Raw genomic sequence first — 14,375 nt, 5'->3', positions numbered from 1 at the left:
TCAGAAAAATAAACATATTCAGAGACTCTGTCATAGTGGTTGAGGAAACTCTAAATTAGATTTAATCTTGTCATGCTTGGATAAATGCATTAATATTTTCACTCAGTTTCTGGTGTAGCTGTTAAAATATTTTGACTCTATAGGCCAAATGAGACTAAGAGGATTTCTATGTTCTGATGTTATCTTCTTCCTTTCTAATTGGATATAGATATTCCAGAGAAGTATGAATCTCAAAGTTTACTGATGCCAAGAGAGATCTTCCAAAGACCATAAATTCTTTCAATTCTTAATTTCACAGAAATACAATGTTGATGGATATGTTGCACATGGGTTTTTTTGCTTCTTTAATACAATAAAAATGTCTCTTCCTTACAGTCATAATATTTGAAAATGTAACATTTAAACAACTAGTAAGTGGGAGGAAAAATTCATAAAAGTTCATCTCGTAGGCCCACTTAAGAAATGTGTTATTGTTGTTGAGTCATTTTTCAGGCATGCCTAACTCTTTCTGACCTCATTTGGATTTTCTTGGCAAAGATACTGGAGCAGTTTGCTTTTCATCTCAAGCTTATTTTACAGATGAGGAAACTAAGGCAAAAAGGATGAAGTGACTTGTCCAGTGTCACACTGCTATTAAATATCTGAAGTCATATTTTAACTCAGGAAGATGAGTCTGGATGCTCTCTTACACTGCACCAACTAGCTGCCTGCAAATAGCATTTGATATTATTTGGGGACTCTTCTTAGCCAATCATACACTCCCTTTAAACTATCAACAAGTGTTTAATGGAAGGCATTGTGGACTTTCCAAACATAAACTCTGGCCCTCAGTTCTTTATCTATGAAATAAGGAGTTTAGATAAAATTATCTCTGTGGTCCTTTAAAATTAAATCCTAGGGGGCAGCTGGGTAGCTCAGTGGATTGAGAGCCAGGCCCAGAGATGGGAGGGCCTGGCTTCAAATATTACCTCAGATATTTTCTATCTGTGTGACCCTGGGCAAGTCACTTAACTCACATTGCCTAGTCCTTACTGCTATTCTGCCTTGGAACCAATATAGTCTTGATTCTAAGGTGAAAGGTAAGGGTTGAAAAAAACAAAAAACTAAAAAAACTAAAACTAAACCTTAAGAAAAGTATGCAAACTGATTCATTTCCTGATTTTCCATATAGCAGTTGTATAGTTGTGGTGATTTACCAATTACTTCCCTCAAGTCCTATCTGTTAAAATGCACTATCTATCTATCTATCTATCTATCTATCTATCTATCTATCTATCTATCTATCTATCTATCTATCTGTCTGTCTGTCTGTCTGTCCGTTCTTCCGTCTATCTATCTATTTGGATAAAGTCGCATTTAAGAATGAAATAATTTGATACAATTCAAATATTTATATTACACCTAAAAGGCACCACTTCAGGCAATTCACTAGGAGAATATAGTTGTCTTTTTGTATAACAATTTAGGCTCGAAAATGGGAAGAGAGAAATGAGTTATGCTGGTGTGGCTGTCTATACACCACTGATTCTCTTTCATTTTCAAAAAGTAAAAATATGTAGTTTTAACAAAGATGAAGTTCAAAAGAACTTTAAAACAGAAGATTGCATGGAAGCAATTTATTAAACACACACACATTTTTAATGAGTTCTGATTAACTTTTACCAGTGTGCTCTGGGTATAGAGTCTCATGATTAAACAAATTTCTGAGCAATTCCACAAGTCTAAATGTAAGTGAAACTTAAAGAGAAAAGTTTAGCAAGTACAGATTCATTATTACTTTGTGTTTAACTCTTTCCCCTATGCATAGGGAATACAAATACAAAACCATAATCATTTTCACAAGGTAAAATTTTATAATAGCTTCTGTGTATTTAATACATTATTAATGATGTTGTCAAAATACCATTTGCTTCCACTTTGATTTTAAATTTATGTTAACATCTAATATGACCATGCTCACGGGTAAAAGAAAATTTTATCATTCTCACAAATTCTTTGAGTATCCACACAAAATTATTGAGTAAGTTTTCTGTTCAGTTGGCACAATGCTAAGCAAGATTATAAACTCAAGGAACATAGTTTCATTTTCATGAATTGTATTATCATGCAATGTGCAGAATTTAATTTTTAAGCTACATGGTTTCTGCCATTCAGTGAAAATGTCTACTGTCATGATGGGCTCAAGAATATTTTTGTTGATTAAAACCATTTCTCAACGATAACTAGCAATTCCATGCAGTATCCCAAATAATTCAAGTGGTGATATGGTAAAGATCTCACCAGCAGTAAGTAAACAGATACATGATTGTCTGAGGTTAAGCTTCAAAGGAAACATGTCTGTCAAACCTAACACTGCAAAATGTGATCTAGCTAAACAAAGTATCTTCTACTCTCTTGTTAGCTAACTATACAGGGGTCGTCGCTGCTTGGCTTGACTACCCCTTCAAGCAACAGGTTCATCACAACTTTTGTCAAGTAACTGCATGTTCCTCTTTTCCCCAGTGGTGGAGTGTTGTAAAAGGAAGTCATATCATCCTGAAAAACAGTAAGCAAACAGTGTGGTTTTATTTTATAGAGAAATGATAGCATATACACATGAAAATCAAGCTGGTTGTATGTGTATTTGGGGGTGGGTGGGTATGGAATGACAGTGTGTAGATATCAGCCAGCCATTGATTAAACAAATATTAAGTGCTTAATGTGTGCCTGGCACTGGGCTAAATGCTGAGGATACAAAGAAAGTTCTTGCCTTTGGAAAGCTTACAGCCTAATGGAGGAGAGGCAATAGACAAACAATATGTCAAAATAAGCTATACACAGGATAAATGGGAAATAATAAACTAATCAACAGAGGAAAGGCCTTAAAATTAGGAGGGACTGAGAAAGACTTCCTATAGATGTTGGGATTTTAGCCTGGAGCAATACTACTTATTACTGTTGTTATTATTATTATTTCTCAAGTCCTTGTCTTCTCATGTTCCTGAGTCATCTACAGAGCAAAGATAAGTCACTACATTTTCAGCAGTTTCCTGTTTAATGATCATTTGTGTTTCCTTAGGTAAGTATTTCTGCAGATAAGTGTAGAGTATATTAAACAGGAAGCCTCAAAAGGGTTATGTTCTATAATAGAAGAAATCCCATTCTTAACATCCTATCACCCAGAATTTAATTTAGCAGCCTCCCCAAAACTATGGCTTTTCCACAAAACAAGTAATTGTAACTGTAAAAGGACTTTTCTTCATTTCAGATGGCTTTCAGTTTCATAGACTATCGCTTAAATACAAAGTGATGCTAATTCTTCATCCTTCTGGCACAGAAAACATAACTATATAGAAACTAAAGGCCATTTAAAACATGCATGCCATTGGCACTTCTGTGAATCTGTTCTATGGATTAAATGTTTGTTCAGGAATTGAGAATTTGGATGACATCATACTCTGTATGTAGTTCTTTATTTCACTTACTTGTTTTTCAGCGTCCTTCAGTATACTCTGGTCTTTCTGAAAATCATTAAATGCTTCTTTAACTAGTTTATCCAAATCCACTTTATCTTGGAATTCTAGTTCAGGATTTCTTTCCAGTACAATTGATACAACCATTAAGAGCTAGAAAAGACAAAAGCATTGAGTCTGTTTTGTGCCATATAAAAATGACCTGTTCCAGATGCACTTTTATAAAATTCACAAGTGTGCTATCTTTTGAGATTGTTTGCAAAATTCTAAAAGGCCACCTGGGAAATTTTTCTAACCCTGCATGCAGATCATTAAGTCCTTTCAATGTGGAGGAATTTTTAATTTTCTCAAACCAACATGAAAATAATTTCCCTTGATCCTGAAGACAGTATACTAAACTCTAGGACTTAAGAGACTAGCAATCGGCACACAATGTCAGAACTCTCCATAAGCTGTTGGGGACATCTTATAACTGGGAAAAGGTGACTAAGTAGATTCCAGTGCCTTTTGACATGGAGAATTAAATTCGATTTAACATTTACTTACTGGGTACAATAAATAATATGTTAAAGGCACAAGGGGATAGTTAAACTAAGTTGGGTGAAAGAAGCCAGCTTCATAGAAGGGGAATTTGGCAAGGAGCAAAGCCATATTGAGTGCACTTTATTCAATTTGGGGATATAGATGTAGGAGAAGAAAATTGTGTTTCTACAAACAGGGAGCCTTGGGCCTTAATGTCCTTACCATAATTAATGTAATTCTGTAGGAGGTAATTTCCCCACCCCTTCCAAATGAAGTTTCTGCATAGTAAGATTAAAGGTACCTGTACTGGTGTCCTACACCTAAATGTGCTTATCTGTAAAAACCATGTGATGAAAATGTAAAGACCCTATTTCTTTAATATTTTTATTCAATTGTTTAGAATATATTTACTTGCATTAGTACTATGTGGCTTAAGCTGTAAACCATTAAAGGGAAGAAACTGTGTTGTGCCTGTTGTTACGATTAAGCCACCTTGAGCTTCTGTGGAATTAGATTGAAATTCATCTGGCATCCTGCATCCACTATATACTAGCTGTGTCATCATGGGAAAATCACTCGACCTCTCAGTTCCTCTAAAATGCTAAGTTACAGACTAGTTGCAATCTGTACAGATGGAAAAAACTTCTATGGCACTGACCAAAAAACCCTAGAAAAGAATCAAAGGCATGTTATGGTCCTATAACAATACCATGCAAGCACCTGAGGATTTGCACAAGGGGATTCTTAGCTATCCTGGGGAAAAGAAGACCAGTGAAGGGACAGGACCAGATAATGTTCATGGAATATAGGACAGGAGAATTGCTCAACTTTTTACTTGATTTCTCTGTTAAGGAAAATTATTTTCACACTAAAAAGATAGACTTAAAATCATTAATAGGGATTTGAAACCCCATACAAATAGTAAAATAATAGTGTTTTTGTTGTTTAGCTGTACCTCATTTGGGGTTTTCTTGGCAAAGATACCAGAAATGGTATTTAACATTTCCTTTTGCAGTTAATTTTACAGATGAGGAAACTGAGGAAAACATAGTTAAGTGACTTGCCCAGGGCCACTCACACAGTAAGTGTCTGAGGTCAGATTTGAACTCAGGAAGAAAAGCCTTTCTGATTTCAGACGTGGTGCTCTATCCATGCACCACCCAAAATAATAATGTCTAGCTCTTCTCTTGATGAGTTCATCATCAAAACCACATAAACCATATCCCCCAGTACTAAAAGAACTGGCAGATGTGAAGAAAGCCAGTTAATAATCTTTGAAAGGCCATGGAAAATGGGAGAGATGCTGCAGGACCTGGAAAAGACACATAACTGGATTTTTTAAATGGAGAAAAAAGTAGATTTTGTGAATTAACTATATTTCATGTCAGCAAGTTCAGCTTTGATTCCTGGAAAAAACTCTATAATGTTTTATTAAAAGGAAGCTTATTTAATCATTGGAAAAAGCCAATCACCAAGAGCTCAGTGTCCTTCATGAAGGACAGATCATGCCGGCCAAAGCTTATTTCTTTGTTTTTCAAGGTTAATATACTGATAGATCAGAAAGATGCTACAGATATAGTTTACCTAAAATTTAACAAATTCCTTTTAGTGTAAAAATTCTTTTCCTTTACAAAGGAAACAAGGTAGGAATTGAGCAGTCATATTATCATGTTGTCCACAAATATCATCCAGTCCTCTCCCTTCATTGATCTTTTCTCCAGGATACTTAAGAATCCTTCTGTATTGCTCTAGTCCTTCTCAGGATATTGTTGTAAGACCATGACATGTTTTTGATTCTGCCTTTGATGCCATAATGGATCTTTTTTTGCCTGTACCATGATTTTTATCAGTTCAAGGAACCCCCACTGAGGAAACTCATTTCATCAATACAGGTCACAAATTTTCTGAAACTCAGAAGTCTGAATCTTGTGAAGAGTTGCATGCTATTCTTATGGACAAGATGGAAAGATATGAACCTGCTACTGTACTAGTACTGAGCCACATTGACAGTTGTAACTTGCTGAATTCTATCCATACTTTCAACTGTTTCTGTTGTATACCCTGGTACTAAGGTTAACATTCCTGGATTTAGTGTTTGTTTAGTCATGTCACCCCCTTTCCTAGGTTTACAATTACTAAGATTTGAATTTATCCTTTAAACAGTAATGGATAAAATATTTTTGCTTTTGGATTCAAACTAGCCCCCTTTTCCATAGGAATAGTAGTTCCTAAACATTCTTTGGTCAGTTCAATTAGTCACTGTGGGGATTGTTTTGGTTCTGTAAGACTATCAACTATACAATTTGTTTCTTCAGTTACAGGTTTCTTTGTAACAGTTTTCTCTGCTTTTACTGTATTAAAATGGTTTAGAGAATTGTGATATTGCTTTGTTTTTATTGATGTAACCTTATATTGTTGTAGTTGTAAATTTTTATAACTTTTCCTTCTCTGTTCAATCCCTAAACCAAATCTACATTCAAAGAAATTCTCTAGATATGCCTTACTTGTTCTCTGGCTTTCTCTTTTCCAGTTATTATGCTCCCTGTATTTGAATCATCTATATCTTGTTTTATCTCTGCTATAACTTTTTGAATCTCTGTTTCTATCTCCATAACTTCTCTCTGCTTTTTACTAATGTTATGTTTTAACCCTTCAGATAAAATTCTTACAGAACCTAAAATTCCATTTGTAGGTACCACCCTTATAACACCATCAACCTTTTTATATTTTATTTTCAATCTCTTTTGTCTCTTCCTTTTAACTACAGTCCATTCATTTCCCCCATACACAGTCTCTTGCTTTAACGAAGTTAAAGTCCTGCCTTCATGTTGTGTACCTCCCCATAGTTACAACAACTGAATAGCTTTCCCCCTTTTTTGGATTGCAGATTGCATCAATTTCAAATCTGGCGTGTCTGCTTCTCTTAATCTGAAATGGTCCCAACAGTTCTTGTTACTTTTTTCATAACTCTTGTATTAACCTTTGCTTTGTGTGTTTGTCTGATATTTTGTATTCCTGTTGTGTCCCTGCTCATATCTTTGTTTCATGTAACAATTCCTTACTATGTGCCCGATCTTGTTGCACAACAAACATTTTCAAGCATCTCTCTGATATTGGTTTTGGTTGATATTGGTAACTTGGTCTATTGTATGTCTTTATGGTATTTAAATTCTTTACTTCTTCAAATTTTTTTTAAATTTTTTAATGTCTCTGTGGTTTCTTGCAGTTTCTGCTTTAATTCACACTTCTCCCTCTTCTGTTTTTTTTTTTCCATTTTCATAGAGGTATGTATCAATGTCTCTCAATTCAGAAATAGTAATAGAATCAAATTTTGGGGAAATTTTTCTAAAGAAGTTTCTCATTTGATGGTTGCACTCTTTCAAGAACTGCCTATGGACATGGGCAATAGTCTCTTGTGAATCTTGGCTAATTCCCAGGATGGACTTAATATTCTCTGTCAGTCTGTCTATGAAACTTGCTGGATGTTCATTTTGATTTTGGACCATCCTATCAAATTTACTCCATTCATTAGGACTATCACAAAATGATCTTATGGCTTGGAGAAGGTCTTCCCTGAACCTTTTTAGATAAGAGAAATTAGCCGGTCTTGCAAAATCAAAGTCTTCCCTTTCATGTGCTTTATGCCAGTCCATCAAACTATCATCTTGTCTGGTCTTGTCCACAAACTGTCTCTGTTCATGAGGACTAAATACCTCCCCCATTATCAATTCCACATCCTCAAAATCAGGTTCATAAACTTTGAATGCTCTTTTCAGTTCTTTTACACATTTGTGTGGTTCAGAGATGAATTTTGGGAATATCTTTTTCAGAGACTCCAAGTTTTGCATGATAAATGACTTGTGAACCTTTGTGTGTAAAACTCCAGACCCATCAGTTAGCCTTGCCATGTCATAAAGAGGCATAATTTTGTGAGCCCCTGTGACATCTGATGTTGTGTTGTTTTGTTTGCTAACTGCCTTAGAACTGTCAGATACATTGTCTACAACTGTTGTGTCCTTAGCCTTATCAGTACCATTGCCTGGTTTATCTTTGTTATTAACTTTTTTTTTCTTTTTTGAGTTTTCAGTCCCCATCTCACTAACTTTATCTTGTTCTTGCTGGCTAGGTATTCACTGCAAATCTTCTTTCCTAGGTCTTCAAGCTTGTTATCAATATTAAGATCTGTACTTGTTTTTTGGGTAAAATCATTCTTAACACGGTATTCACATATGTCAAAGTGTGAATAGTAGCCATGAGGATAACATAAATCTGAGTCACTGCTTGCCACATCACAGAGTTAGTAAACGGTATCATTATTACAAAGGAGGTCTTATTATTAATCAGTTTAATCGTATCCATCATTGCTGATGTCACTGTATTGTAAATAATGCAATAGGTCCATTATATCCCAAGCATCATAACAGAAACTCACATTACTATTTGCCACATCTTGTCTCCCTTTTCAATTTTCCTATATCCTTGAACCCCCAAAATGACTACCCTTGTTCAGGGCTTCCAACTGTCAATGCCCTTTCAGTTGGCTAAGATGGATTCTGTCTTTAAAACTGGGGTGCCAAAACTGTACAAGTGGGGAAATCAAGATGGAACTAAGGTTTGAACAGATACTTGAGAAGGAGGGAACAGGTAAAGAGTAACACCAATTTTCCCTACCCCCCTCCCAGCAGAGCTGTTTGAATAATGGAGTCAGATCTGATTAGAGCTGAAGGGTAAGAGGAAATCCCCTTTAGTCTCTTCTTTAGTTGATGTAGTTGTAATCTCCTTTCTAGTACATTTAAGATAGTTAAGGCTTTAGTAAAGCAAAAATAACTATTTATTGGATAAAGGGTTAAGGTATAAACCAGGATAGAGGAAACAGGAAGTCCCTGACTATTTCCTTCCTATAGAAGAGTTCAGGGGGTTTAAAGCACAAGTCTGGGAGTAAGTCCCAGACTATGTTAATGTCTTTGTGGGCTCAAGATGTTGGTACTTCTTGTCTCAGAAATATGGTTAGATTGAATCTTCTGCAGGATAGGCTATTGCCTTCCCTGAAGGGAAAAAGTCTCTACCTGTATCAGATATCATCATCTGTATCAGATGAATGGTCTGGAGGTAGTCCTCAAATATAAGAGTATTTTACTCTTGTGGAGTGCCCAAATGATCTGTGATTTTATCTTGAATAGTTATAGTTTAAGCAAGGATTTGAATAAAAGCATAGATGACATGCTCATCAGACTTGTAAATCACATAGTTAGGACATATAGGTAATATTTTGGACAGCAGTCAATATCAATATCCAAAAAGAACTTTATATATAACAATGGGCTAAATGTAATATGATGCAATCAAATAGGGACAAAATATGGCATAAAAAATCAACCTGACATCTATAATATAGGGGTGGGGTATAGCTCAAAAGTTTATCATCCATTTAAAAAATGGCCTCGAGGTCTTGGCGAATTTTCTTTTTAATTTATGTCAGCATGGTCACATGACATTCAAAAATGCTAATATAATCTGGGGCTCCATGGAGAGAGCCATGGTATCCAGGACCATGTCACCATCAGACATCTAGAGTTTAATATGTGATTCCAGACATTCTATGAATAACACTTATTGACAAATCAGATGGCAACCAAAATGGTAAACAGCCACAAAACTCATGATACTGGTCAAAGGATTGATTGAGGGAAAAGGGAATGCTTAATCTGGAAAAGAAAAGATTTAATAGGGACATGATAGGTGTCTTTAAATATTTCAAGGCCCATTTCATGGAAGATGTATTAGATTTGTTCTGCTTCTCCCCAGAAGGCAAAACCAAAAGTAGTTAAAGTTGTAAAGAGGCAACTTTTGATCTGTAAAGAAAAATATCCTACCAATCAGAGCTGTCAAAAATGCATAGAGAATGTACCTTAATGCAGTAGTATTTATGTAATAATGTAATGCAGTAATGGTTTCTTTGAGTAAAAGTTGGATGACCACTTATTTGAATGTGTTATACTATGGATTCCTACTTAGGTTTGGTTTGAGCCATATGGTTTCTGAGTCTTTTCCAATTCTGAAATTCTTTAATTTGTGATGACTGTTTTGGTGGCTAAGGGTGTTTATCTGTAGAAAAAGCAGTAGCAGCTAGGAGCAGGAGAAAATGGTTGATAGGATGCTGGTCCAAAGAACTCTTTGTTTTAAGGATCTTACTTTGATATAAGTAACAATCTTTAGAACTGCCTGGTATTATCAGTGCTGATGAAAAAGTATCCTTGAAGGTGAGACATAAACAAGAATCACTGGACATAAGCGGATCTGGAGAGTAAAGGAAATGGGACAGCTGGGTGGCTCAGTGGATTGAGAGCCAGATCTACAGATAGGAAGTCCTGGGTTCAAATCTGGTCTCATATACTTTCTAACAGTATGACCCTGGGCAAATCACTTAACCCTCATTACCTAGGTCTTACCTAGTTCTTACTGCTCTTCTGCGTTGGAAACAATACTAAGTACTGTTTCCAAGACAGAAGATAAAGGCTTAAAAAAATTACCAACTGGAGAGTAAGGGAAAAGGGAATCAGGGTAATTATCATTCAGAAGTTCAGGGTAATTCCAAACCCTGGATATAGGTGAAGATTACTGGAGGCTACCCACTGATAGGATAGAAGAAGTCTGTTCTCCAAAGTTTAGACTAGAATTTTGGAGAGGATATGCTAATGATATTGGGTATGCCAATGACATTATGATGAAAATAAATAATAGAATACCTTGGCCTTTGTTTGAATAGCATTTGTAAAGGGTTAAGGGAAGGGTGATGCTATTATGTGTCATGGAATGGGAGGAAGGAGGAATGTACATAGATGAGGATGAAATGCTGAATATTCCCCACATCTGTTAGTCAGAACTATGTAGGTCAATAAAGTATTTATATAAGTTTTCTCTCTACACTATTTCCCCATAACAAAGGGAAGTTTTGTAATAATAATAATAATACAAAGTGGAAAAAATTCTAGAAAGTTAAAGTTTTAATGAAGGAATGCCAAGTGCTCCTATAAATGTAGCAGAGTTGAAATGATGGTAAATTTAACAGTGCTACAGTATCTGGAATAAGCCCTGTTCCTACATTAGGTACGCTCAAACTAATCAACATCAAGTTTCTGTGCCGAGCACTCCTAAGTGTTATGGCAGTTATAAGAACTGATGGTATGGAAAAGGGTTATATATTTTCAATTCTTTCCAGGGCTTCCCCAGCTTCTGGATAAAGGGGGAACAGAAGCTACAACCAACTGAAACAACATGGAAGAGTGGGGTGGAAAAACAAAACAAAACAAAAAAGTGGATTTTGATTTAAAAGACTAGAATCTGCATCCTGGTCCTGCCATTTACTTAAGTAATAGCTGCTACTACACAGTTGTGGTAGAAAAGTCCCCTTCCTACCCCGTCCAACTCGTAAAAAAGAATGGCTTAGATTAGATGGCCTCTAAAATCCTGGAAGTCTTTACTTGAATGAATAATTCCCCAATCCCTGGTAAATGAGGGAGGAGGCTAGAATTGTATGAGGCAAGGGAAGCTTAGCAGTGATGTGTTCGCTATATACTCAACAGTATATGTGTTCTGACTTTGGGGAGAGGGGAGATAGTGGCTTCTCTAAAAAAGGAGGTAATTGGGAAACAATCTTCATTACAAAAACCTCTGACAAAGGTCTAATTACTCAAATTTATAAAGAACTAAATCAATTGTGCAAAAAATCAAGCCATTCTCCAATTGATAAATGGGCAAGGGACATGAATAGGCAATTTTCAGGCAAAGAAATCAAAACTATTAATAAGCACATGAAAAAGTGTTCTAAAATCTCTTATAATCAGAGAAATGCAAATCAAAACAACTCTGAGGTATCACCTCACACCTAGCAGATTGGCTAACATGACAGCTATGGAAAGTAATGAATGTTGAAGGGGATGTGGCAAAGTTGGGACATTAAATCATTGCTGGTGGAGTTGTGAATCAATCCAACCATTCAGGAGGGCAACCTGGAAATATGCCCAAAGGACGATAAAAGACTGCACTTTGATCCAGCAATAGCACTTCTGGGTTTGTACCCCAAAGAGATAATAAGGGAAAAGACATGTACAAAAATATTCATAGCTGTGCTCTTTGTGGTGGCAAAAAATTGGAAAATGAGAGGATGCCCTTCAATTGGGGTATGGCTGAACAAATTGTGGTATATGTTGGTGATGGAATACTATTGTGCTCAAAGGAATAATAAAGTGGAGGAATCCCATGGGAACTGGAACAATCTCCAAGAATTGATGCAGAGTGAAAGGAGCAGAACCAGGAGAACATTGTACACAGAGACTGATACACTGTGGTACAATCAAATGTAATGGACTTCACCATTAGTGGCAATGCAATGACCCTGAACAACTTGGAGGAACCTACAAGAAAAACCACTATCCACATCCAGAGAAAACACTGTGGGAGTAAAAACACCGAAAAAAAACAACTGCTTGAATATATGGATCGAAGGGATATGGTTGGGGATGTAGACTCTAAATGAACATTCTAGTGTAAACAACAACATGGAAATAGGTCCTGATCAAGGACACAAGTAATACCCAATGAAATTGTATGTTGGCTATGGGAAGGGTGAGGGTAGAGGGGTGGGAGGGAAATAATGTAATTATTGTAACCAAAGAATAATGTCCTAAATTGACTAAATAAACTAATTCAAATGGAAAAAAAATAAAATAAAAATGAAGAAAATGAGGTCCTAAAAGGTTAACTGATGTGCTTCTGGTTGTAGAGGTAGCAGTCTCTACTATGTTTTTACATTGTGACATATTTCTCTATGATATTGATCATGGAAAAATCAACTGTTTGAATTTCAAAGCATCAGTTTTAAAGTAAAGTGTTTATTGCATATAATATCAGGGATACAATAAAAAAATTTAAAAATTAAAAAAATAAAAAGGAGGTAAAAATGAAGTTAACATTTTTTATTTGCCTAATTCCTCAATCTGAGCTGTATTCCATGTGGGAGCCTATCATGATTTTAAATGGTATCACATGTATATGTATTTATACATACATGTCCTTTAAAAACAACTGTTCCTGTCATATGTATGACAAACTATGATTCATTCCTTCTAACCTTATTGTGAGCCTATGAAACATTCTTTGTGGTCTTGCTTTTGATCCATGTTACTGAGAAGACAGGTATCTGTGACCCAAAAGCCTTTTCACCCTGAAAAAGCTTGACTTAATGTTGCTTTACTTATACTTTGTGTATGTATACTTCTACTTTGTAACATAATTCATGAAAAGGTTGAAAACATTTTGCAATTTGAATTCATCATTTTCTTTCCTAAAGGTAAAATATTCCTCTTACTTGTCAAAGTTTTTTTTTGTCAAATTCTATTACTGTTTTTTTGTTTTTTAGTGAAATCAGAAAATTCTTCATTAGTACAAGGATTTTTAAAATACAAACCTCTACAATGATTTGTCTGTATTTAGGCTGGTCAATATTTCCCAATATGTCTTCAACAAGAAGGGAGAAATTCATTTCATACATGGTCATATCTGACAGAGTTGGTTGCTGAAAAAGAGAATAAAAATTAAGATTCTATATCTGCTATTTTGTAGTGATTTTCAGTTAATGAAAGTGCTCTACTCTTTAATCAATATTTTTTTCTTTCCATGAAAACTTAGAGAGTATAACCTTTGATATTAAATATAGAGCTGTATTTTGTGGCCATCCAATATGGAAGCCAACCTCCTAAACACTGTGCCAAGATAAAATTCCTGGGGATGGCCCCCAAGGTCCTTCCCAATTCTGGCATTCTGTATTTGATAGAGAATTACCATTTTATTAATGTTTTAGTAGAAAGCATAATATTGGAAAACTGCTTCCATACCCAAAAAGAAACCCTGAAAATTGAGACAACTAACTGGGCATTTTATTGGTTTTCAGAATTAACAGAAGAGGTTTAGCTTGCTGCCCAACTTCTGCTTGTAAGTCTCTTCCACTGAATTTACATCATTCTAATGAATGATTGTTTCTACGTGGACTGCATAAAAATAAATATGGCAGAAAGGCTGATTTTCAGGAGTAGCAAATACGCACAGAGAAACAAAATGAAATATTTCCACATCAGATCTGGTGGATCTGAGAAGGTAAGAAAGACCAAGGACCGGAAGTTTTCCTACATTCCTTATATCAAAACAAATGAACACAGAAAATGCAAAGCAAATTTATCCTGGGAGGGGCTGAGCCTCCTCTAAAGGAACCTAGGCAGAAAGCAGATAGATGTGCCAGACCAATTACTTGAGAAGGCAAGATATATTTATTTATTCTCATTGCATTATGATCACTTAACAGCAAATTTACTGATAAGCCTAATGAAGTTTACCTATACTTTCTAT

General features: G+C 35.5%; 1 protein-coding gene across 6 annotated transcripts in view; it reads right to left on the bottom strand.

Moving 5' to 3' along the window:
• Positions 1-1,601: 1,601 nt before the first annotated feature.
• The window catches only part of PHKB (phosphorylase kinase regulatory subunit beta), a 256,746-nt gene continuing 243,972 nt past the window's right edge, over positions 1,602-14,375 (bottom strand). For all 6 annotated transcript variants that reach the window (XM_056812255.1, XM_056812257.1, XM_056812258.1 and 3 more), the window contains 3 exons: positions 13,441-13,548; positions 3,465-3,605; positions 1,602-2,535 (listed from right to left, as the gene is read on the bottom strand). In XM_056812255.1, coding sequence (XP_056668233.1) covers positions 2,398-2,535; positions 3,465-3,605; positions 13,441-13,548 — 387 coding nt within the window. In that variant the 3' untranslated portion in view covers positions 1,602-2,397. The remainder of the gene's footprint in view (positions 2,536-3,464; positions 3,606-13,440; positions 13,549-14,375) is intronic.

Source organism: Monodelphis domestica, chromosome 1 (genome assembly GCF_027887165.1).
Source record: "Monodelphis domestica isolate mMonDom1 chromosome 1, mMonDom1.pri, whole genome shotgun sequence".
Classification (NCBI taxonomy): domain Eukaryota; kingdom Metazoa; phylum Chordata; class Mammalia; order Didelphimorphia; family Didelphidae; genus Monodelphis; species Monodelphis domestica.
This window is presented reverse-complemented; position numbering and strand designations above follow the sequence as displayed.